Source organism: Microtus oregoni, unplaced genomic scaffold (assembly GCF_018167655.1).
Source record: "Microtus oregoni isolate MIOR12 unplaced genomic scaffold, Mior012 000030F_ref0000283, whole genome shotgun sequence".
NCBI lineage: Eukaryota > Metazoa > Chordata > Mammalia > Rodentia > Cricetidae > Microtus > Microtus oregoni.
Window position 1 is genome coordinate 10,679,644 of NW_024543089.1, and position 25,212 is coordinate 10,704,855.

The 25,212-nt window shown below is 35.4% G+C and overlaps 1 protein-coding gene across 1 annotated transcript in view; it reads left to right on the forward strand.

Moving 5' to 3' along the window:
* Positions 1-25,212, forward strand: part of Tmprss15 (transmembrane serine protease 15) — a 103,830-nt gene that overhangs the window by 60,775 nt on the left and 17,843 nt on the right. The window contains exons 15-19 of the mRNA XM_041678537.1: positions 1,487-1,612; positions 3,326-3,466; positions 11,416-11,526; positions 13,302-13,434; positions 24,548-24,643. Coding sequence (XP_041534471.1) covers positions 1,487-1,612; positions 3,326-3,466; positions 11,416-11,526; positions 13,302-13,434; positions 24,548-24,643 — 607 coding nt within the window. The remainder of the gene's footprint in view (positions 1-1,486; positions 1,613-3,325; positions 3,467-11,415; positions 11,527-13,301; positions 13,435-24,547; positions 24,644-25,212) is intronic.

A 25,212-nucleotide genomic window follows, 5' to 3' on the forward strand; every position in this document is an offset into this window, starting at 1 on the left:
ATTACAAATCCACATTCTCCATCCAGTTTTACAAAGATTGCAATTCGGGAGGCATGGTCTGGGAAATAGCCATGTTTTACTCGTGTTCATGCCTAGGTAGGACTCAACTGCAGTATTGAGCCAGTTCCATGAACAGAACAATGACAGTGAAAGGGGGATTTTAAAATGTGAGGCTCTCTTCACAAAGAGATGTGTAACAATTTCAAGGCAAATAGATGTCGTTAGGTCAAATGAATTGATAGACATTAGTCTAACATGATCCGAATCTGGAAGCAAAGATTATCCTCAGGGATACACATTCCATGCTGAAGACAACATGCAATCACATCTTTTGCATGGAGATTTTAAAAATCTAATTCTTAGTCACTGCTTTATTTTTGAGATTATATAATGTGAATTTTTGCATAAATTTACCCTTACATTTCCTCGTTCCAGACACTCTAATAGACCCCTTCTTACTCTCTTTCAAATTTAAGACTTTTTTTTGAATGAATTGTTGTTTCATACATATATAAATGTGTGATTGTTATATACAACATTAAACTGATAGATATATCAGATATATACATATATTATTCTAATGTTCTTTCTATGTTTTCATTTTCAGGGTTAACCATTTAATCTTGGACAACTAACTGGTGTACTTTTCTTCTCTACTCAGCATTCTTTGGGTGTCCTTAGTTCTTTTATTCACCCAATGTTCACTAAGAACTTTACTTACCGAATAAACAAGGTTATTGTCTGGACAGATATTATGATCAAGGGCCACTCATTGCAAAAGATTATGATGCCATTAAAATAGGAGTAAAATAAGGCATTGTAGAGGGACATTAAAGGACCCTTCATAGACTAATCAAAAAAAATCAGGACTTTCATGGCTCTTTAAGGAAAACTCAATAACTGTAGTTGATTAAGTAGGTAGTATGAAGAAATTTTGCTCTATGTTATGAGACTTGAAATTTTGTCAAGTAAAGATGCTTACCACTATGTCTCATGTTCTTTATTTGATTCTTAGCACGTCAATAGTGGAAGGGTAGAACTATTCTAGCAAGCTCTTTTCTGTGCACTGTGTCTTCCCCCCAATCTCTCTCTCTCTCTCTCTCTCTCTCTCTCTCTCTCTCTCTCACACACACACACACATACACACATACACACACACACACAAAATGCAAACAAAAATAAAGAAATTTAAGTGAATTAAAGTAGATTCTTAATACCTATTGATATTCTTAAACTGCACTACAGTATTAGTTGGCTACTTAAAGCCAATAAAAGTATTTTATTTTGTATAAAATAAATTTAATAATAATGAGTTTATAACAAATTTTATTTAATTATGGCAACACATATTTAAGATTTAACCAATGTATTACTTTTCCTAGCTCAAAACAAAATAAATCAATGAAAATAAATAAGACTGTGGATACTTAGTAGAGATACAAAGATATAGGCTGTAAATTAATCATCATTATTTATTATTTTCAAGGTGTATGGAATTTAAATGCACAGAAGGGAAAAAATATCCAACTTCATTTTCAAGAGTTTGAGTTGGAAAGCATCAATGATGTGGTTGAAGTGAGAGATGGGGGAGAAGTTGACTCCTTACTCTTAGGTAAGACTGAAATTTGAGTCTTTTGAAAGTTATGTAACTCAAATCACTTGATGCACAGAGACAGCATGTGGGAGCAGATGTCAGAACTTTACAACTGGCAAAATGAATATATGGCAGCAAAGTCACATGTTGGATATTGAAAATAGATTCTTTTCATACACTGTATTCTGATCATGATCTTTCCTCTGCCAATTCCTCCCATAGAATTTTGGGTATTCTTATGGGGCATCTTTGCAATGGTGACACAATATACTCTTCTAGAATATTTGTTGTTAATCAGGATTTTAAGTCATTTTATCTTATATTTTGACATTGTTTTGCTTATTATTGTTTATAACAGCATCTACCTTTTAACAGCTTAGAAGGATACAAAAGTTAACCAATATTTATTTTTCACTGTTTCTGTTGGTTATTATTTTTTATTATACATGAGAAATATTTTTGTCTGGATAACAAAATACATATTAGCATATTTAAAAGTTATTAACCAAACATAAGATTATACTATATCATTTAAACATTACTTTTTAAGAAAGAACTAGCTTTTGGTAAGGTAAATTAAATATTAAATTAGGAAGATGGTTAAATGTTCAACTGGGAAGTATGAACTAATAGTTTCTCACCACAGAAAGTGTTTTATCTAACTGTATTTGTGACTTAATTCATGATAAGTATAAATTCTGGCCTGAAGATCTTTAAATCAGGGAACTATTATATAAAAATTGTGTGTGACAAGTGAAGGAAGATTCACCATGAGAATCCAACCTCAAAAGACTAGCATAATAGTGAGAATTCCCTAGACATACCAGCAAAATCCCATGAAGTTTTAGAGCAGAGCTTTCTGGAAGGAATTGTCAGAGCCACACACTGAATAAATCAGCAATGAAATCCTTTGGGGACCAGAAAGACTTCTTGGGGAACATTCAACTGGATCAGTATATACATTTGTCAACAAATTTTAAATGGTTGCTTTATTTCATTTTCAGTTAAAAGTGTTCCTATTAAAAAAATACTACTTACATGATCAAGGAAAATATTAATTTATTATTTTACTTATAATAATTCACATAAATAAACAGAATACGATCTGATAAAGAAGAATCATAGAAGGGTATCTAAATTATATTGTAATTTTCAGATAGACATTGTCTTGTAAGAAACCACTTGGTTGTTCCCAGCTGCTAAGCCCAAAATAACTGCACAGAAACTGTATTATTTAAATCACTGCTTGGCCAATCACTTAAGTGTGTTGCTAACTAGCTCTTACATATACAATTAACTGATTTTCTTTATTTTTTATTTTACCATGAGGCTAGTGGCCTACCGACAAGGTTCTAGCTGGCAGTTCACATCTTTCCACGCTGGTAGATCCATAGATCTCATTGACTACGCTTTCTTTCTCCCAGCATTCAGTTCAATTTTCCCAGCCTAGCTCTACTCTACCCAATCACAGGCCAAAACAGTTTCTTTATTCATTAATCAATAAAAGAAACACATATACAGGACTTCCCACACCAAAACAGTTTTGTTTCAGAAGTGTTTTTCTTCTTCTAATAGATAAAACAGTTAAGAATTAGCATCTAAACTCTTAGACTGTGAGCTTAATTTTGGTGAATCATGCTGCATTTAGTCCTTCCTCCAGAAGATGGAAAAAAATTCTTCAGGTATCGCTGAGATTCAAACACCTCACAATCTCTTTTCCCCTGCGGGCAGCTGTGTACACAGGGCCTGGCCCTGTGAAGGACGTGTTCTCCACCACCAACAGGATGACTGTGCTTTTCATCACAAGCACAATGACGGCAAGCAGGGGCTTCAAAGCAAATTTCACTACTGGATATTACTTGGGCATCCCAGGTAAGAAATAGTGCACACCTCAGCACAGTTATACGAACAAAGCAAGGAGGGTGAAACCCCTTTCAAGAGCAAATCTCATTGTACATGCTTGCATTCTGATATATTATTTTGTCTTTCTCAGAGTAGTGTAGGTTTTGGTCTTTCCTCTTTCTATATGTAATGGTTATGTGAGTTTCTTCACAGGAGGAATCCACAACATTTTTTGCATATCAAGTACTTCTCTATTAAGAACCTTGCCTTCTATTCACTGAAGTAAAAATTAAAAATGAGGTTCAAAGTAAAATAATTGGCTCTGTGAGGAGAAAATTTTCACTTTTCCGAGATCTTGCAGAGACACAAGGAGGAAGATGAGCTACTGAACTGCTGGATGCCAGAGACACCCAATTAAAAAATTAAACATCATTAACTTGTTAGAAACAGCCAGAATAAAACAACTGCAGTGGAGGAGTTTAACACTGAATGCTGCTGGCATTAAAGCCTGCTTATTGTGTACTTTATCAAATCCCTAACCTTAACAGTAGGAAAAAGCAAAGCACTGTAACAAACACATATACAGCGAGAGAGAAAGAGAACACAGAGACAGCAGAGACAGACAGGTTTAGAGAGGGATACACAAAGTATGTATGTATTCCCATATATATGATATTTTAATTTTTTGAATTATTTGTACTTGTGATTCTACATGGGTTCTGACTCACTTTGTGCTGACCTACTCCTCAGTACATTTTTTTTTTCTGATACAAATCATCCTTCATTCATTTGAATCCTAGAGAAGAGGAATTTTTCCATGATTGCTTTCTTCTAGATTATTATCTAAGGCTAAATCCTGTTGTGTGGTTAAATGATGCTTATATCTGTTTCTCTACTGCTCACAGTTGGCTTGAAATTATTGACCTTGTCCCAGGAAGTGCCCTGCTTTCAGCTTTATGGTCATTCTCTAGCCCCAACAACAAGCCACAAAATTAATTATGAAAGCTACTTAGGAAGGGTTGGCTTTAAACCCAATCAATTAATCTCCCATCTGATTTAGAAGCAGCTGTTTTTGACTTAGAAACAGTGATATAAATCAAACAAAACAAGCAATTACTGAGATTAGCAAACTGTATGTGTGTATGCATATATATATGTATATAGTATTTGTCTGTCTGTGTTTTGTATGTATATAAAACATACATATATATGTATGTATATAAATATACATACATAAGTCTGGCATATCGTGGTACCTGTCTTTAATAGGAGCAGGAGGATCAGAAATTCTTTGTCTCCTCTATTTTTTTGCAGAGGAAATTGTTTATTTCAGCTTATAATTCCTAGTTCATCATACAGAGAAATAAGGGAGGGAAACTGGAGGCAGGATCTGATGCAGAGGCTATGGAAGAGTGCAGCTTACTGGCTTTACATAAGCCATATGTAGACATATTTATTGTCATATGAGCATACTTATATATTAAATGCTTTAAAGTATCTAGATTGGATAAATGCAGAGAATGACTTTTCCACCCCAGACAAAAGCAATTTGTCCACATAAGCGGCTATCCATCACTGTGCTCAGAAACCTGAGAAGTCAATTTAAAAGAGGAAGAATTTGCTTGTTTTCAGGTTTCTGAGACTTCAGACAGTCAGTCCACAGTCCTTGCCCCTTGGATTCTGAGCCCACAAGAAGAAAGAATGTGGTGCTTGTGGAAGCATACAGTAGTGACTACTTAATTTATGATGGAAAGACAAAAATGGAGAGTGATGGAGAGACGGAGAGACGGTGGAAGGGAGGATAGAGTGAGAGTGGGCAAGGGACTCTTAAAACAAGATACAACACCAGTTCACTATTTCCCTTAGCTAAGCTCTATTACCTAAAATTTCCAGAACCTTCCAAAGAAGAATCACTAGCTAGAGATCAAACTACACAATACCTGAGATCAAGGGGCAAATAGAGAAAGAGCCCTTCACAGCCAGTGTTGGAGGCAAATGAACCTGCTTTATCTGAGGAATGAAAATGTCTCCACTCCCCCGTCTCCTCACCTCTGGGCTTCTATAAAATGGGACAATAATAAAATGAATTAAAGTATAATAAGATAAAGCAAAAACTGCTCATTGGAATAGTAAAAAACAAACACAAGGAAAAGGACCCAAGAAAGACACAAAAACCAGAATTTAAAAGTCCGTCTATATCTTTCGTGGCATGTTAAATTCCAGACAAGCCTGAACCATAAGGGATCTTTTTTTCTAATGGAGGGAAAAGATAGTAGCAGGGGAAGAGGAGAGTCTAAGATTCTATGAAGTCAGAGTTGAGATTAAAATATAACTTATGCAGAAAAGCAAAGAGAATTTATATCTTCAGGGTCATTGATGATGAAAACGTAAAATTAATAACAATTTAGGATTAAAATACATTTACACACAGAGTACTACACAGCAAAAAAAAAATAATAACGGCATCTTGAAATTTGTAGGCAAATAGATGGAGCTAGAAAACATCATTTTGAGTAAGGTAACCAAGACCCAGAAAGACAATTATAATATATACTCACTCATAGGTGGTTTTAAAACATAAAGCAAAGAAAATCAGCCTACAAATCACAATCCCAGAGAACCTAGATAACAATGAGGACCCTAAGTGAGACATACATAGTTCTAATCTACATGAGAAGTAGAAAAAGATAAGATCTCCTGAGTAAATTGAGAACATGGGGACCATGAGAAAGGGTTGAAGGGGAGGGGAGAGGCAGGGAAGGGAGCAGAGAAAAATGTAAAGCTCAATAAAATCAAGTTTGAAAACGAAAAAAAAATACTATACAATGAAAAGTGCAGATAACAATATTGCCTGTATTTTATGAGACTGAGTTACTGTGTGCATGTTAAGTCTGTATTTGGTACAGCATAGTTAAATGTGCAGACATACAAAATATCATACAAGGGAACAATAAAATAGCTAGCACAAAGGTATTTATCCTCACAGCAGGTTAGTCATCTCAATATGTTTTCACATATTTTGTCATGACAAGAAACTTTTATGGAATAATTGCTTGCTTTTTAAAAAATATAAATAAATAATAAAGCCCATCTGAAGCAATTTAGTTTTTTAAAGCTGTATATCAACCTGTAGGAGAGTGGGTCTGTTACAAATCTAAGCAACTGAAATCATTGCAGAACATTCTTTCATATATAAAACTGTAAGTACAAAATTTACACAAGTCACAGGACTTTACATTCCTATTTTAAAATTACGAATGGCAAGAGGTAAAAAAAACTGAAATAGTAGATACTGTGTAAGAGAACAAACATCTCTTCATCCAAATGATTAGTTCTTGATTTTTATATGGTTCTTACTCTTGAAAAATAAAGTATCATGTGTTTTGAAAAATACCACAAAAAATTATGTTGGAGAAAGTAACCCAAATCACATAGTTTAATGCAGCCAATAAAACGAACACACATGCTTATATGAAGGGGTTCTTTGCATTTGGTTTGCCTAGAGCCAGATTTTGGTCATGAGCATCTTGTTTTTAAGAGAACGCTTTTTTGTTTTGTTTTGTTTTGTTTTTGAGTCAAGATAGAGGGATCTCTTACAGAACATCATTGCATGAAAAATGGACTCAATTGGGAGTTGCTGCTTCTCTTGGACTTAGAAGACAGTCTTCTGGGAAGGAGAAGTTCAGTGACCCAGCTGTCCTCCACATAGTGGTTTTTTTTTTAATCAAAATGTTTTTAATGGCAAAAGACTGAAATGCAGTTATAGAAACAGGGATTTGGCATTAGAAGATAATCAAGCCAGTAATGAATATGAGGTTGGGTACACATTCCTCTTTATATTGGTGTTCTGCTTTGGCAATCGTTTCAGAAACACTGTGGGAAAATATGCTAAAAATGGCTTCCAGTGTATAAACACTTTCTTGTTTTCTGAGATATTTTAGGAATATCTTGAAAGTTTTGCTTTAAGTAAGTTATGAAGCAAATTTTATTTTATTTGTCCTTTTTAATCATTCCTAGTCACGTTGAACTTGAGTATTCACAGTAGATATTTATTATGCTAAGTCTCTTATGAATGTGTTCCCATTGCTTGTTTCTGATTCTCTGAGTCTTCACGTGGAAGTCAGTAGAGCATAAATCCAACTCACAAATGGCACCTGGTTACACTCAGGGCCTTAGAGCCCTCCCCATCTTGTGTGGTGTGTACCTTTGAAACCAATTTGATTTCTTTTAAAAAACCAAGCATATGGTGACTAAATGAGGCAGGGCTATAGAGACTTCATAAAGAGAAAATGGGAAAATTCAATTCTGAATAATATTACCTTTTTCTTCTCTCACCATGGGCACAAAACTATCAGAAATAAGATTTCTGGCTCCAGAAAGAATAAAATTATTGTATTAAAGACTTCCTAATAACCTGAAATATTATATATTTCAAAAAACAAAAATCATGATTATACATATATGGAAAGTTTGAAATAGCTTATGCATACCTCCTCAAATTTTATAATATCAAAACACCTCAGCAAGAATACACCATTTTTACCACTCTGTAATTTCTCAACCAATTTATTTTGCCTTCTGAGCTAGTTATCTTTTCTGTTTCTACAAGTATAATCCTAACAGCTTTGATTACAGAAAGACAACAAATTATCATTTTTAGACAGGGACAGGGAACATGTTTTCACTCAAAATTTTATACTGATTCTTATACTTACTGTAACTAACATGTGCCTTTCCAACTGACTATAACTTGATCACAATAATAAAAACAACACTAACAATACATATATCCACAAATAAGTACTGTCACTGTAACTTCATTTGACATAATTATTATAATAGCTATGGAAAATATAATAAATAATTTAACAGTAATCCATAATGATTAACATTATGGATTATATTAAAATATTTAATTATGGGTCTGAAACTAGTACAGTTATGTTATAAAATAATATATGCTGAAATATATATTGTTATAGAGTGTGTATTTATGTGGGTGCATCTATTTTGAAGTTCTCCTATCTTCTAAAGGAAAGTTAAATAATGATAGTGTTCAGAAGAAAGAGAAATCTTTCCAGTAAGATGTTGATGCTTCCTTGTAGAAAATACAATCATTTGGGGCCATTTGTCATCTCAGTAATCTGTTTAAAAATATGTGTTTGTGAAATAAATTGGTAATTACATTTACTAGAACCTCCCTAATAATATTATGTTTTGAGTTTTATAACCTACTTTTCTCCTGATATAAAAATTTGCCGAAACAGTCAGCTGTAACTTCCTAAAAATATCTTTATTAAGGTAAATTAGATTTTGGTTAAAATATAGAAGGTTTCAAAACTTAAAATAGACAAATTTATCCAATTACTGTTTTCTGCTACGAAGTGATAATGATCAGACATATTTTCCTGATCTTCTTTTTATTTGGAGAGAAAAATAGTAGAAGTAGAGCAGAGAACAAGAATAATAAGGTGATAGACAGACGTTTCAGAGCTCACTGTCAGAACACACCCATGTATAAGGAAATAAGAGAAAAATGAAAGGAAGGAAGATATTTTTAAAGCTTGTACTTTTAAACAACTTCATTTTGAGACTCATATATGTACACACAGATGCATGTGACATGCATCTTTATCATAGCCGTCTGCATTTCCCTGTTTCAATTCCCCTTTCCAACATGATACCCCCACTTTTTGTTTTTATTTATTTTGTATTTGATTAGTTAGTTATGCATGTGTATGCAGACATGTGTATAAGGACACTGATGCCAAAGGCAGAGAACAATTTTGGCTAGTCATTTCTCTTCTTCCACTTCACTCCCCAGGCTCTAACTCAAGTCCTCAACCTTTGAAGCAATTACAGTTATTCATCCAGGTTTTGTCCCTCTCAGTCCAATTAAGACTGCTCATATGCACTTGAGTGTGGGGCCATCCACACAATCGTTTATAATCTTCTAACAATAACATTGCTAAGGAAAAAAGAAAGGTTTCCCTTTCTTTAATAGCCATCAGCCTCTAATAGACCCTGAGATAAGGATAATGACTCATGAATGACTCCACCATTCATGGTAGAGTCTTGACTCACTTGTTCTTGTGTAGATCTGTGCAAGTGATCACAGATGCTGTGAGCTTGTGAGGGCAACAGCCATGTTAGTCAAGAAGATAGCATTTCATGGACCTTTTCTGTATCCTTTGTTCTTGCATTCTTTACACCCCTTCTGGGGTGTTTTTTGAGGGTTCAGGGATATTTATGATTGAACACTTCCAGTCACATTCTCACAAATTTGACCAATCACGAAACTATTATAACCACTGCCTGCTAAAACACAAGCTTATCTGACTAAGGTATAAAGAAGGAGACATCTCAAGTCAGTTGCAGCTTGATTCCCAGAACTACAGATTCTGCCGTCGGTTTTCTAAATAGAACTTTTAATTATGTTGCTATTTTTGCTGTTAATACCATTTATTGGACAGAAAGTTCACACATATTGGCAAACCAGGTACATTATTTATTTATTTATTCTTATGATAAGTAGAACTAATTCTAACTCAACAAACAAAAAATACTAAGTCTTAAAAAGATTAATATATGTATACAGATTGGTCTTGAAGGCTACAAAGGATACAAAAGATAAAGAACATAAAGTTGGGTAGAAAGGGCCAGGAATTTTATCAAGAATAGTGAATATAATCAAACGTATTGCATGAAATCTTTGAAGAACTAATTTTAAAATCCCTTCTTTAAAAAGTAGCAATTTTTACCACTTTTCAAATTTGAGTCTCAAAGCTAGATTCCTAGTTAAAATGATCTCTTTCAAGAACTCTACCTTTGGTCACTATAAATAAACCCTGAGACTGGCCTGGCAGGGTTTACAAACTGGACGAGCAGTGCTACAAATAATACGGGAGTAACCAGCCATGACTATGATGGAAAAAACTTGTAAGGCGAGAGAATAAACATAGAAGAGTAGAGATGTTGGAGCTTTGTACATGTAGGAAACATTCTAATACATTTTGAAAAAAAATCAGTAAAGATAACACTCCATCATTCTCAAATGCTATTAAACCAGCAAATGCAGAGCAATTGTTTCTAGAACAAATAGAGGATTAACTTATTATCTATACTTCTCATTACCTTTGTTTTCTGTGGATTTCTAATTAATGAAAGTGTATCATATCTGTGTTTGCATACACACACACACTATTTGCCATAGAAATAAATAGTAAATGTATATCAACATTTAATATACTAATATTATATTTTATATTATATTAATAGTGTTTAATATAATAATGTTAGTATATTAACTGTTAATATATTAGCTATTTATTTATTTATTTGACAAACAGTTTATTTTTGAGTAACTTTTAATAACAAAATTTTCATGGAGAATATTTTGTTTCTGATATCCTTTTAAGTGGTGACTTAAGTGAAATCTATCCAAGTTTAATGTAATGAGACAGTCATGATACTGATTTATATTTATTAGTTATTAGTTATTTTCAGAGTAGAGGTCTTGCTGCTTTTTTTGTTAGCAAGTTCTTTGTTTCTCCTTCGGGAATGTCACTGTACCACAGAACATGAGATGTTCAGTATCTCCATGTACAACAGTCCATTCTCAGAGGATCGACATCATATGTGCCCTGAACAGAGTTCCTCTTCCCTTCCCAACATAGAGCTCTTCCTTTGAAAACAATAAAATAAATCTCTCTGAGATAACTATCTCCCAGCCATATTTGAGATCTCTCAGATCAATTAATTTTAAGATCAATCTCAAAGCACATTTGCAAAACAGATGACCAAGATTTGATCTGTTTAAAGCCACATTTAAACCAAACTCATTTAAAGTTTCAAGTATTTCAACATTGAAGCATCTTCCACCACATGCTAAATTGAATTCTGAAGTCTAAAAGTGTATAAATTGCATGGGTACTCAGAAACCATCAATCTGTGATTTTCTTACCCTCAACAATAAACAGAGCCCTGCCAGGATGAAGAATTTCAGTGTAAAGATGGAAAGTGCATTCCAATGGGGAACCTCTGTGATGGACACACACACTGTGCTGATGGCTCAGATGAAGAAGACTGTGGTATGTCTTTTTTTTTCTTTTTATTGACTTTTATTTAGCTCTACATTTTTCTCTGCACCCCTCCCTGCCTCTCCCCTCTTCCCCTTCAACCCTCCCCCAGGATTTCCATGCTCCCAATTTTCTTAGGAGATCTTATTTTCATGAAGATACTTGGGTTACTTTAGCTTTGTTTTTGGATTTCCCCAACATGAATGGACGGTTGCATGATTTATTTATTTCAAGTGCTGAGGAATGCGAGTCTCCCTCCTGATATCAGCACATCTAGACCATTCTGCTTTGCAGTAAAACTAAAATACAGGCAGGCCTCTAGTTTGTGTGTGTTGCTTGTTAAACTTGATAACACATAATAACTGTAGGTTTAGGGCAAGAAAGATTCAGTCAGAAATCATAAATATCAAAGATAGAAAATAACACAAGGCAGGCACCAAGTACCTGTCACACTGACTGCTTATTTTGTTTATTGCCTTCAGGAGAAGCACCTGAAGGCATATTTTAACTGAATTATCTGGATTTGGTACTTTAACAAGTTTAGTTCTCAAGTGTCTTTTATTTTTTCTCTTTGATTGGATCCAGGCCACGCTCCCATTTCAGGTTTCAATGATGACTTAATTAATTGAATTATTGTCCATTGTTTTAATTTCTAAAAAAGGGATTACTCATATTATGTGCATTGCACTATAAATAAGTGTGATAAAGGAGTCCCATATTAAGAAAATACTAGATATTGCCCTGAAGAAACTGAGTGTTGAAGAAGTTATGTATCTGTCAAAGATCACCTACCTCATATAAACTAAGGATAGTTTTTGAGTCTCTGTCTGTTTAATTCAATACTAAATTCTTTTATTCAAGAATAAAGCAAAACCAGTAGCAGCATGGTGTTTGTATGCCAGACTGTCATCACAAAAAATTATTTTTCTAGATAACTAGGTGAGGTTCAGGTCCTTTCTGGGTATAATGACCGTAACATTCTTTGCAAAATGTTTGTAAGGTGGAGAGAAGATGGTGGAAATCATATAGCAAACACAACAAATGAAAACAGAATGATTCTGGAAAAGGCCACATGAGGAAAAAAAAGGAGCTTTCTCTCCTGAATTTCACTTTTCCTTCTTTAAGTGACTAAGTTTAAGTAATGATTTTCATAAATAACTTCTAATAACTTAAAAAACAAAATGAATAATTTTATTTTGTTCATTTGCTGGGAAATAAACTGGAATGTTCCTGCTTTTTATTCATTTTTAATTGTAGAAAAGGACAAAATTATGTCAACTAAATTTCTATTTCTCAACTTATATCTTCCAAGATACTCTTCAGAAAAAGCTACAACCAATTGCTAATATCTACTTATTGAGAATGAACACATTTTAGTTGAGGCCATTATTCTTCTATGAACTTAACCAAAATGACCCTATGTATAATCCAATATCCTTTATATATTTCTACTTACTTAATAGTATTTCAAGAATGTGGTTGGAAATTCTAAAATTATAACTATTTATGGGATGCAAAGTAACATTATGCTTCATGCATACAATGTGGAGTAAACCTATCTAATAATTCTACATAGCACCTTAAATATTTAATTATTTTGTAATGGTACAGTTTGAAATATTTTTTAGCAACTTAAATGCGCATAGTTAGCATATCTTTACTGTACACTTGGACTCAAATAGCTTACTTCCTCTTGTCTAGATGAAATGTTTCCCTTTAACCAATATTTCCACACGGCCCCCACTCCCTGTCTTCATGTAACCACATCCTATGATCTGCATTTTCAGTGCGGTTTCTCAATGGCACAATGAACAACAATGGTTTGGTACAGTTCAAAATCCATAGTGTTTGGCATGTCACTTGTGCCGAGAACTGGACTGCACAGATTTCAAATGAAGTTTGTCAACTCCTGGGACAAGGGTAAGTGAGCCTACTAAGCTGTTTTACTTTTTTGTTGTTATTAATATGTGTATAGTCTGTGTTTGTGATTCTCTGTGTGTGTACATGTATGCATGTGTGTGTGATATATATTATACACACGTGGATGTTAGAGAAGAGCATAGTTTTGGTAGGAATTATATTTTATTTGTTATTATAATCAACATAGATTCAAAAGTGTTCAGGAAAATATTTGCAAATCAAATGTGGACAAGTATTAAAAAGATTATTCACTATGACCAAAAGAATAGTCCCTCACAAACTTCCTTTATTGACAGTAGTCACTAATAAGAATGGAGCCTCAAGATATTCATCAGTGTGACTACAGGACAAGGCCAGTTCAGACACCCTGTCCTCTACTGCCCAAGGACCTAGTTGGGGACATCCCCGTGGACACCTGGGAACCCCTCTAGAGCCAAGTCTCTTGCCAACCCTAAAATGACACCCTTAATGTAGATATCTTCTTCCCTGCTCTCATATTCACCCTTCCTCCATCTCAAACATCCCACTCCCCCAAGCTCTCCCCAACCCTCCCCTTCTTCCCTCTTTCTCCCCCTCTCCTCTTCCCCTTACCCCACCCCCACCCCCATGCTCCTAACTTTTGCCAAGCGATCTTGTCAGAGCAGTCAGTTTTACTGATAGTGAATTAAGTTTATCTGAAATTTATAGTATCAACTTAGAAAATGTTTGTTACCAAAATAAAAAAGAGGAAAACAATGACTAAACTCATCTTAAATTATAAATTATGCTAATATATTGGCAAAATATTAATTCTCTGAGCATTTTGTACATTGTATTTTGATCATAATGGTCACCATCTCCCATCTCCTCCCATATCTAGAGCTCTTTCCAAACCAAGCCAATTTTGCATTCCCATTCCTTTTGTTTTTGTAAACTCATCAAGTTCAATCAGGACTGATAAATCTATGGCCCTGAAGTCACCTACTGAACACCAGGAGGAGGCACAGCCTCAAAGAGAACTGATTTTCCCTCTCCCAACAGGTATCAGTTAGTAATGGGTTCCACCTTCTCTAAGAGGAACCTCATTGGGGATTCAACACATAAAGCTTTTTGCTATTTTTTTTTGAGTTCTACTAGAGCATACCTTAATTTTATTAATTATTGTTCTGAATCTCAACAATTGTTAAGAAATAAATATCAGCAGAGGAACTAAATTAGCTCACTTAACTGCAGCTATATCTAGACATATAGAAGTACAAAAAAGTTGTCTAACTATAAATCATAACGTTTTCCACCATGAACTGCTAAATGGTTTTCTAAAGCATTCTAGAAAACACTGTCAGGCATGGTGGAACAAGCTTGTAACACCACGGAAATCTGAAGTGAGATGATTAAGAATTCAAGGTCATCCTTGGATGTATAGTACCTCAAGGCTAGCCTGAGCTGGGTGGAATCCTATCTCAAAGACAAAACCAAAACTGCTACGAATGAATTAACAAACAAAGACACATGCCTAGAAATTACCTGTATCTGTATCTTTATGTGATTTGATTATAGACGTCCACTTGTAAAAGGTTGCATGGGCAGAGATGTGAATTAACAATACATCAGATGGGTAGCTAGGCAACCTGGTTTCCATCAGCGAACATATTTAAATGGAGCAGAAATTAGTTTTTCATGTGTTAATAGTAATAGTCATTAAATCTAAGTGATCTGAAGAAATTTAAAATAAAGATATAAAGTTAAGGAAGAAAAACAGACTTATGTACACCAAAATCTATACAGTATTTGAACTACTTTTAATTCATGAAAACAAGTGCAATAAGTTGTCTTTTCAGTAAGAGATACTTTGTACTAACTAACTAGTGGGTCACCTAACAGGATTTCCAGAGGGTGGGATGGCCTGTGCTTACACTATCACCATGGGGAAATCAGAGGCAAGAGAATTGCTGTTTAATGCCAGCCTAGTCTATCCAGCAAATCCAAGGACATTTATGGCTACATAGTGACATGAAGTCTCAAAGCAACAACAAAAATTTGTCTGGGTAGCACAGAGATTTCTTTTCATTTAGAACTCAAAAACAGTCTCACTGAAAATAACATACCATGTAGCAGCCAGTAACACAATTTCAAGTTCTCCATAAACCTGTGTGAATTCTAGTTGACTGAGAGACTCCAATTGTGTATCAATGCCATGATAAAACCCAGCTACTATATACAGATATTTTTAGTGAATGATAATTTTCAGTCTCATGTGGAATGTTAGAAACATAGCAGAATTTCTAATAATTGGGCTGAAAGATTCTAGCTTCCCTTGTCTCCTCAAATTATGTGCGTTCATAATGGGATACCGGAGATCCAGGCTTCATCTTAAAAGGTGATTCCCATCAAAGGAAAAGGCAAGAAGAGAATTTTATCACACACTATTCAGATGATCATCAATTTAATTTATAAGTATCAATTAAAAATTACATGTACTTTAGATGTTCATACATGTGCAACCTCCATCCTTTTCTTAATACATTATAGATTGTATTCTAAAAAAAATCACCTCAGTTTTGGTAGCATCTAACAAAAAAGAGCTATGTAGTAGTACAGGTTGTATGAGGAATAACTTCGGAGGTGACATTTTTTATTCTGGAAAAGTCAACAAAATACAGAAGCTGACAATTTGTCGATTTTTCTAACTTCAAGTAAAACACTTGATAGTGACATTATCTCTGGATTCATACTTAACAGTGTTTTAACTCAATAGCAATTTCACAGAGGTGATAGGGAGGCCTTTTCCTTTTTGTTAAAAGTTTGGGGAAGTTGAGGACTTCCTTAATGGACTTAGTTTACATTAATGCAGTTGAGGAGACTATATACATATACATATAGACATGAATATATATATATGTGTGTGTGTGTGTGTGTGTGTGTGTGTGTGTGTGTGTGAACGTTTTTATGTCTATATAATAACAATAAACTAAGAGGTCATGAATTTGAAAGAGAGCAAGGGGGTTTTTGGAAGAGCTAGAATTAATAAAAGAGATTGGGAAAATATTGTAATTATATTCTCAAAGATGAAAAAAGTAAAAGAAATAATTTAAATTAATTTGAATTAAATAAGATGTGAAACAATGTACTAGAATTGATATGTGTATCTTTAGTGCATTTAAACTTTGTGAGTTAATTTTGATTATTCCTGATTCAAAAATAGAAGCATTGGTAATGATACTGTATAAAGTCAATGAAATACATTATGACTTGGATTTACATGTTTATATGGTAGGGATAAACACATAAATAGAAAATTACTATGTTATATAAATGAAAGGTTCTGCGGGAGACTTGAACTCAGTGATGGGATATCAGCAAAGTTCTTCAAGAGACTGGCCTACGTTGAGTGAATGCAAATCAGTTCTAAAGCACTGAGACCTATTTATTTGCATGGTATTTCAACCCAAGTTATACTGTCTGGTTCTCTGACCTTATTTCCTGTGGATCATAGTTCTTGCAACAAGACTTGGAGACCAAGAGATATGGTCCTTTAGTACAAAAAAAAAAAAGTGATGTAATCCATTGTCTTAGATATAATATATTTTAGAAAGTCCAGGTACTTGCTTTCTTCTGAAATAATTCAGGTAATTTGTGGAAAGGTGATCTTTGTCGCTATGCATGCTTATTAGTTTCCACGGTGTCTTAGTACCCGAAAGAACATTACAGCATTAATGAGAGTTGTCTAGACTGGCATGAGGAAATGGAAAGAAAACTTGGTGGGTTTTAATGATGTGTTTGCTATAGTGGGAAATAATTTAGGATCTAATTTATTAAGCAGGCCCTGTAGTCTCTCAAAGTTATTTATGCAGATTGGCTATGAATTGCAATTCCCCACAGATTTGAGAAAATCGCATGAGGCAGATTTGATCAGTCTTTACTCCTTTATATTAAACACTTTAATTTCCTTCCATTTATAGCATGCATAAGTAAAAAGCACTTTGAATAACATTTTTATGTCTTTGATCAAAGTAAGAAAGAAGAATCTTTACACTGAGGCAAGTGTAATGCTAAATTAACAATGAGTTTTCCATCATGTTTTCTAAGAAGGATATTCACATTGTTACAGCCCAATCCATGCCCATGGGATATGCCTCGCAAAAAATTATTAAAATTAATCACTAATATTAGTGAGAAATTGAGCTAATTATTTGTTTTCTGATTAGGAATTCCAAGAAGAATTGTTAACCCTAAGAGTCCTATGCAACATGTCTCTACCTTACAAACCAGACTAGTTAATGCTATCCTCATATTCTCAAATCTGGGCAAGAAACAGACTTGCATCAATGTTTTTCTACTGTGAGGTGTTGGTAAATACTGAGGTAGAGAATGAATTCTGTCTTTAAAATAAAGTTGCCATAATTAATTGGAAGACAGGAAAGGGAGAAATGTTTTCATTATCTTATGATCTCAAAAAAAAGAAAGAAAGATCCCACACAAATGCATATTTAATTTATTTCAACAATTTGACACAAAGTACTGAAACCTGAAATTAAAATTGGCATTCTATACTGGCATAAGTTGATAGTATTCTGGTTCCCACATGTAATTTCTGTCAGTGTCCTAAATATCTTCAAGTATATAGGAAAACATTAACTTACTACAACTGTGAACACACATGCAGCCTCCCACCCCCAACACAAAGAAAACCCATCAGGACAAGATATGAGAAAGATCAGAAAAGGCTTAACAACTACCTTTAATGTTGGTGACTCTGTATTTTCATTTTACAGAATATTCTGGTAGTAATTTTCATGCAGTAGAAGTTATCTTTCCAAAAACTCATCTAGAGCTTCTTGCCCTCCAACACCATAGTAATAAGGTGCTGTGAGCAGAGAGTAGTCTCAGCAGCTGAAGGTGCATGCCACGAAATCGGAGAACTTGAGTTCCATTCATCCCGAGGAAGTCCATTCATCCAGAGGAACTGCAGGATAGAGAGAACTGGCTTTGTCTTCTCCCACCCTCTCCCCTTTCTTCCTCATTTTCCTCTCTCTCTCTCTTCTTCTCCCTTCCCTTATGGTCCCCCAAATACATTCTATTTTCTATTTTTTCCTTTTACTTAAAACTTCCAAACAATATATTTATATTTTCATTTCATTTATTCATATATGAGAATACACACCATGCAGAGCAGGGATGGAGAGAGAGGGAGATGAGAAAAAGAAGAACTACATGCCCTGTCGTTCCTGGGAATAAATGGAACCAAAGTTCTCAGTTTGGGTAGCACTCACCTTCAGCTGCTGAGACTATTCTCCAGTCACAGCTCCATATTACTAAGGTGTGGTGGATTGCAAGAAGCTCTAGATGAGTTTTTGGAAAAATAATTCCTACTGTATGAAAATGACTACCAAAACAATGACAGTAAATGATGCACTGTACTGAGAACTTATCATTCATCTGGCATGCAAATTACACCCATTCCCCCTGCGTCAAAATTAAAAATTCATTAATTAAAAATAACTGAGGAGCAAATGAACTGCAATACTTTGACAGCTTCCAAAATTCATATCTGATCAATTCATTACCTTACAGGGCTGGTCAAGGCACATAGGCAAGGGATGCCAACAAGGTATAATCCAAGAGCTAGGACAGGATGCATGTCTGGGTATACATCAGTTGTCTAGCTCACAACACACACACACACACACACACACACACACACACACAAATATCAATACATACAATAAATAAAATTAATGAAAATAAAACCAGTAACACTGAGAAGATAAACTTAAGGGAGAGCATGCTATTCACATACTCTAGATACTGTCTACAGAGAACTCGCCTCCTTGATAAGCTCCTAAAAACCTCATCTCTCAGACACCTTTTTGGTTGCATTGCCAGCAGTCTGTTTTCATCCAAACACCATTACTTCTGTAAGACAGTAGAAAGCAATGACAAGATTGACCCATTGTTTTCTCTTTTGCTGTGACTATGGAGCAATGCACAGAGGAGGGATTGGCTAGGTCAAGACAACTCTTCTACTGACATTTCATTACTTCTATGCAAATGTCCCAAACTTTAAAGAGCTTAGGTCAGAAAAAACTAAACTTCATTAAGTTCGCCTACTCGCTAAAAGTTTCTCTAGGTGAATGGTAGATGTGGTACTATAAATGTAGTAAATGAATAAGATTTGCGGTTGAGTTACATTCAGTTCAGACATAGTGTTACCTAAGTGCCCACTGCTGAGACTATCGGAGTGCAATACTTTGTCCGGACTCGCTTCCAACCACCAACCCCCTGTCTAAAAATGTCCTGAACTCAATGCCAACTCAATCCCCTTCTTTCCCTCCAATCCGAAAAGAAAGACCCTCATTCTCTAAAAGCTTTTTTAGCTTAATCCCACCTGGCTCTATTCACGGTTTAAACCATTTGGGGTGTGAAATGAGGTACAGGGCCGGGCTGCAGTATTTGCAGCATGCATTATTATTCCTTCAGCTTTAGTGTGTCTAAAGGCTTAAAACATCTCTACCTAAGCTCTGGCTGCAGGCAAGAATCCTTATCTCAGCAAATGCAGTCTGAGTAGCAAGACAAAGGAGAGGCAACCTAAGCAGGGCCTGAGAAGAGAGGCTGAAGACTGAATACCATCCAAGCAGCCTGGGGATAGCCCTTTTTTCTCCCTAGAATCTTTTGTATTTTTATAATTCATCAATGACCTAAAAAGTGTTAATGTTTGCATGTATATGCTTCTCTTCTCGCATAGAATAGACTTCTGCAAGTCAGAAGCGCCCTTTATGGGAATATAAGCCATAGAAATAATAAGAACGGCTTAGAAATAGGTTGCTGGAAGACACTAATATGTAAATAAGGTAAAACTGTATGGTATGATACTAAATATCTAATCTTTTCAGTCAGTTGTAGAGATGGGCACTGCAGTTACCAAAATCCATAGGTCTGGAAATCATCATAAAAATTTAATTGATTGTAATCATCTTGATTCCATTCATACCGGTTAGGAGAACTTTTTTGAAAATAAGTGTCAACATGTTATAGAATATTTGTACACTGTGTGAAGATACAGCTGTGATTGGCTTAATAAAGAGCTAAACAGCGAATTGATAGGCAGAAAGTATAGGTGGAACCTCCAGATAAAGAGAGGAAGCAGTAGCAAATAATCGAGGTGCAGAGGCGATGAAAACAAGACATAGACAGAGCTGGACATACAGAAATAAAGATTAGAAAGCCACAAGGTAAAAGGCAGATTAAAAGAAATGGGTTAATTTAAGTTACAAGAGCTAGTTAGGAACAATCCTGATGGAGGAAGGTCATTGGTTAATTATAATAAAGAAACTGCTTGGCCCTCAGAGGTTAAAACATAGGTACGTGGAGTAAACAGAACAGAATGCTGGGAGGAAGAGGAAGTGAGCTCAGATGCCAGGCCGCTGCTATCTGGGGCAGACGCCTCAGACAGAGGCCATGCTCCCCTCTGCCGGGCAGACGCCATGAAGCAAGCTGCCAGGTCAGACATGCTGAATCTTTCCCGGTACGACTGATGCTACACAGATTATTAGAGATCGGTTGATTGGGATATGAGAATTAGCCTGTAAGTGCTAGAGTTAATGGGCCAAGCAGTGTTTAAAAGAATACAGTTTCCGTGTTATTATTTCCAGGGCTAAGCTAGCTGTGTGGAAACCGGGTGGGATGAAAAGCAGGCCTGCCTGCTGCTCCTTCTACAAATGGCGCCCTACGTTGGGTGCCAGGTGAAGGCGTAAGTCACAAACAATCCCACAGCAGTTTGGAATTATGATTAATAAGGTGGTATTTATTTAAAGGGGAAAAAACTTACAGATCACCGTCCCAGACAACAGCCCTCTGTGCAATCAGGAAGGAGTCTAGTCACCCGAAGCGAAGCAGGAAGTAAGACAGAGCAAGGAGGGAAGACACCGCTTTTTTAAAGAGAGAGACCCACGCCCCAATGGGCTGGTATCTCAGAGGCTATTGGCTGGAGGAGCAGAAGGACCTCCCGCAACACAATCCTAAACTATAGGCTGAGCTTTCATAATTAATAATAAGTCTCCAGGCCATTTGGGAGCTGGTTGGTGGGACAGAAAAAGACTCATTACAATGACATCACAAAGGATTGTTAATATTTTATTTTTCATTTATTGATTACTGTTTTGACCATTATTAATAGTTTCTCTTAAACTTTTGCTGTTTCATATTCTGTTTATTGTGAATCAAACTACAATTCTTTTAGGTTTCTGATGTGGAGATCAAACTTTTTACTTATGTGACTATTTTAATAGATTTTGTTGTAAAGGTATACTGTTTTCTAGCAAACCAGCGACAGTAAGATGCTGCGTTCCTGAAATCCTAGCTCACAGAACTGAAACAGGAGTATTGAAAGTCCAAGGTTAACTCGGGATGTATATTAAAACTAACACCAGTCTGGGATACATAGCAAGCCTCAGTCAATATAGCTACATAATTAAGTGCAGTCTGTTTCATTGTTTAATTTTCACCTGAATCACATAGAAAAGAACATGCAATTTTTTTCCATGTGAATATATCTCCAGTTGATCTCGGGGCAGCACCAACATCACCATGGAACACTGTTTTTGATTCCCAAGGGAAGAACATCTGTCTATTATTCTTAAAAGTCATCCTCTAGCTTTCTTTTCCTTTAGAACCCATATGGTAAAGTCATTATGCAGAGTTCAACCATGTATCACCAACAGTAGATATATGATGAATAGGATAGGTTAAGATATTTATAAAAATCATGAGTCAGTATTTTCTATTTTACTTACCTTTCCACAGGTATTGATAGGCCCTGAAATATCTTAAAGAAATTTCAAAGGAACAGGGAAAGAGCAAGGAAATTGAGTTGTCTAAAAAATCTACATATCTGCAATCATACATTTTAATGTAGATGTCTTGATGGTGTTCTCCATTTTCTGCATGAAAACAGATTCAAATAGCTGGAAATCAAGATGAAAGCATCGAGACAAAACCTTGTACAACTATCATAAACAGTGCTTGTATTTCAGCATGACCTTCTCCCCGTTCTGTAGCAGACACTAAAATCATTTGATAAACTGGTTACAGCAACCCACTGGGCCTGCACCCCAACTTCCTGATCCCATAGATCTAAAGATCTGGGTAATTAACATTTTCTGGAGTGACAGCTGCTGATGTTGACAAAGCACCCTGTGAAAGTCTGCTGGAAAACAAGAGACTTAGTAAATTTCTTGGAAGAATGCTCGAAGGTGGTAGACCTTGAGCAGAATGAGAAACTCTTAACAATGAGTAAACACAAGAAAAAAGCTGTCTGGAGGGAGATTAGAGAGCAATTATCACCATGGACTTTACCCTCACAGCATAGAAGTGTACTAATCAGTTCCAGTTGTATGAAGCCTGCAGCCAGCGGGAAAAACAAAGCCTCTTCTCATTCAGGAGGCCTAGCATTTTAAATTCATTTGATGACTACCAAAAAGTACATGCTGATAAAATCCAGAGCTCTTAATCTACATTCTCTTCTCACATGAATGTGTTAGTCTTCACCTAGAACTACGTTACATTATTAAGGTTGTTAGGACTAGAACACCCTTAGAATTCTATATCCACTTCTACCTTTTTTTTTTATTAATTTTTATCGAGCTCTACATTTTTCTCTGCTCCCCTGCCTGCCTCTACCTTTTTTTTTTAATCTAAATTGCAGCAAATGCATGTGCATATGGCTACCTAAGTAAAATAATTCTTCTGCTCATGTGGTATGAGGAGATAGTTTAATCTCCAAAAATAACAATAGCAATGCTTCTCTTTGTTTTGCTAAATCGATTTCGGATTTTATTAAAGGAATATTAGTGGCTTTGTGTTTTTTCATTAAATTTATCTGCTTTTTAAAGGAAAGTGTAATATACCAAATTCTGGGGCATTAGAGAGAGCCTCTATCCAGTGGCTGGAAAATGCCAAATGAATATTCAGTCTATGGTCAACTCTAGAAGAAGGAGGAGTTGCCCTATGAATATTTTTCCTTTTCATTGATTATGCGAATATTGACTGTTCCATGCACATTCCCTGTGCACCCAAACACACCATGGCTGTTAGGTATTATTTTAGGGAGACACTGAATATTCTAGCGAGGCAACAGCAGACCCAACATGGCATTTCAAAAGATAAGAACTACAGCAGGGCAAAGGGGTCGCATGCCTTTAATCCCAGCTCTCGGGAGGCAGAAGCAGGCAGACCTCTGTGCGTTCGAAGCCTACCTGGTCTACAACTTAGTTCCAGGACAGGCTCCAAAGCAACACAGAGAAAACCTGACTTGAAACCCCCACTATCATTCTCCAAAAAAAGAAAGAAAGGGTAAGAACTACACTGTCTCTTGACAGCCATAAATACCAGTAAAATCAGGATGTTTACAATCCAAAGGTAAGGATTGTTGTTGTTAACAGTTGGGGTTTTTCACTTACATATTGCATCATTTTAACCCTCTCTCCTTTTTTCCTTGTCCCACCCACTACCTCCCAGACTTAAAGGCATAGTTTTATATTGATTATGGTCTTGAATGAATAAAAAGAACTGAAACAAGATTGAGAATTGAAAGTCGAGTCTCTAGCTAAATTTTAAGGTACAAGTAAGGAAACTGGAGGAAAAAAAAAATGTCAATAAGACACACAGAAGATGATGCAGATACCACAGGACTCAGCCAGGAGAATTGGGTGCCTTGTTTACATGGAGGTATCTTTCGCCACCCTGTGGTAGCTCACTAGTTGGCAACTACAGATCCAGGATGCAGACAGAGATCCTCAGAGTAGCCTTGTGTGTTCTGTCTTTGAATTAAGACTGCTCAGACCTTAAATTTAAAGAAATACCAGAAGAAAAAAATAAAATAAAGGCATTTCTCAAAAATTGACTTCTTTTTATGTCTTTAGTAATAATTCTGCTAACGGTTTGTAGTAGTAACACTTGGTATTATACTGAAAATATTCTTTTCTCATACAATGTATCCCAACCACAGTTTCCCCTCCCTCTACTCTTCCCAGGCCATCAAATAATTTATTTCAGGATATGCATCATTAAATGATTTAAAATGTAACATGTTTTGTTGGTAGTTTTATCTTCTGTTTATATGTCATTTTTCCTCCCTTAGAAGTGCAAACTCATCAATGACAACATTCTCTGATGGAGATGGACCTTTTGTGAGTTTAAACAAAGCCCCTAATGGCAGCTTGACACTAACACCCAGGTGGGCACTAAGATGTTTTATTTTCATTTGGTAAACAGAACTAGATAGAAAATATTTTGAAGTCAATGTCAGTGGTACCATATACTGACCACACAGACATGAAAGTTGTTCCTTTTCTTTATTTGTGTAAAGCAAAGCACCATCTAACTAGTCTGTTCTGATAGGATTGTCTGATTCTCATTTTTATAAGACAGTCTAATGAAATGTAAGTAACTAAAGTTCTGGCATACGGAAAGGGAGATGATGTACCTTAATACCTTTCTTATTCTCATATTCTAAATCCTTAAACTTCATAAAAAGAAATTGTAAGTCCTAGAATGAGGGTCAACACTCCTCAGACGACTATCAAAAGGCAAGGGGTTTGATGAGAATCAAATATTATATTTCATAGCAAATAAATATGAATATCCTTTTAAAATAGTATAATTGGGCCTATATATTCTCTCTCTCTCTCTCTCTCTCTCTCTCTCTCTCTCTCTCTCTCTCTTAGGTTGGGTTTATTCCTGCAGCCCTTTGTAGGGTATAGTAGGGCAACACCTTTCCTCTATTCAAAAGCATATCATGAATAA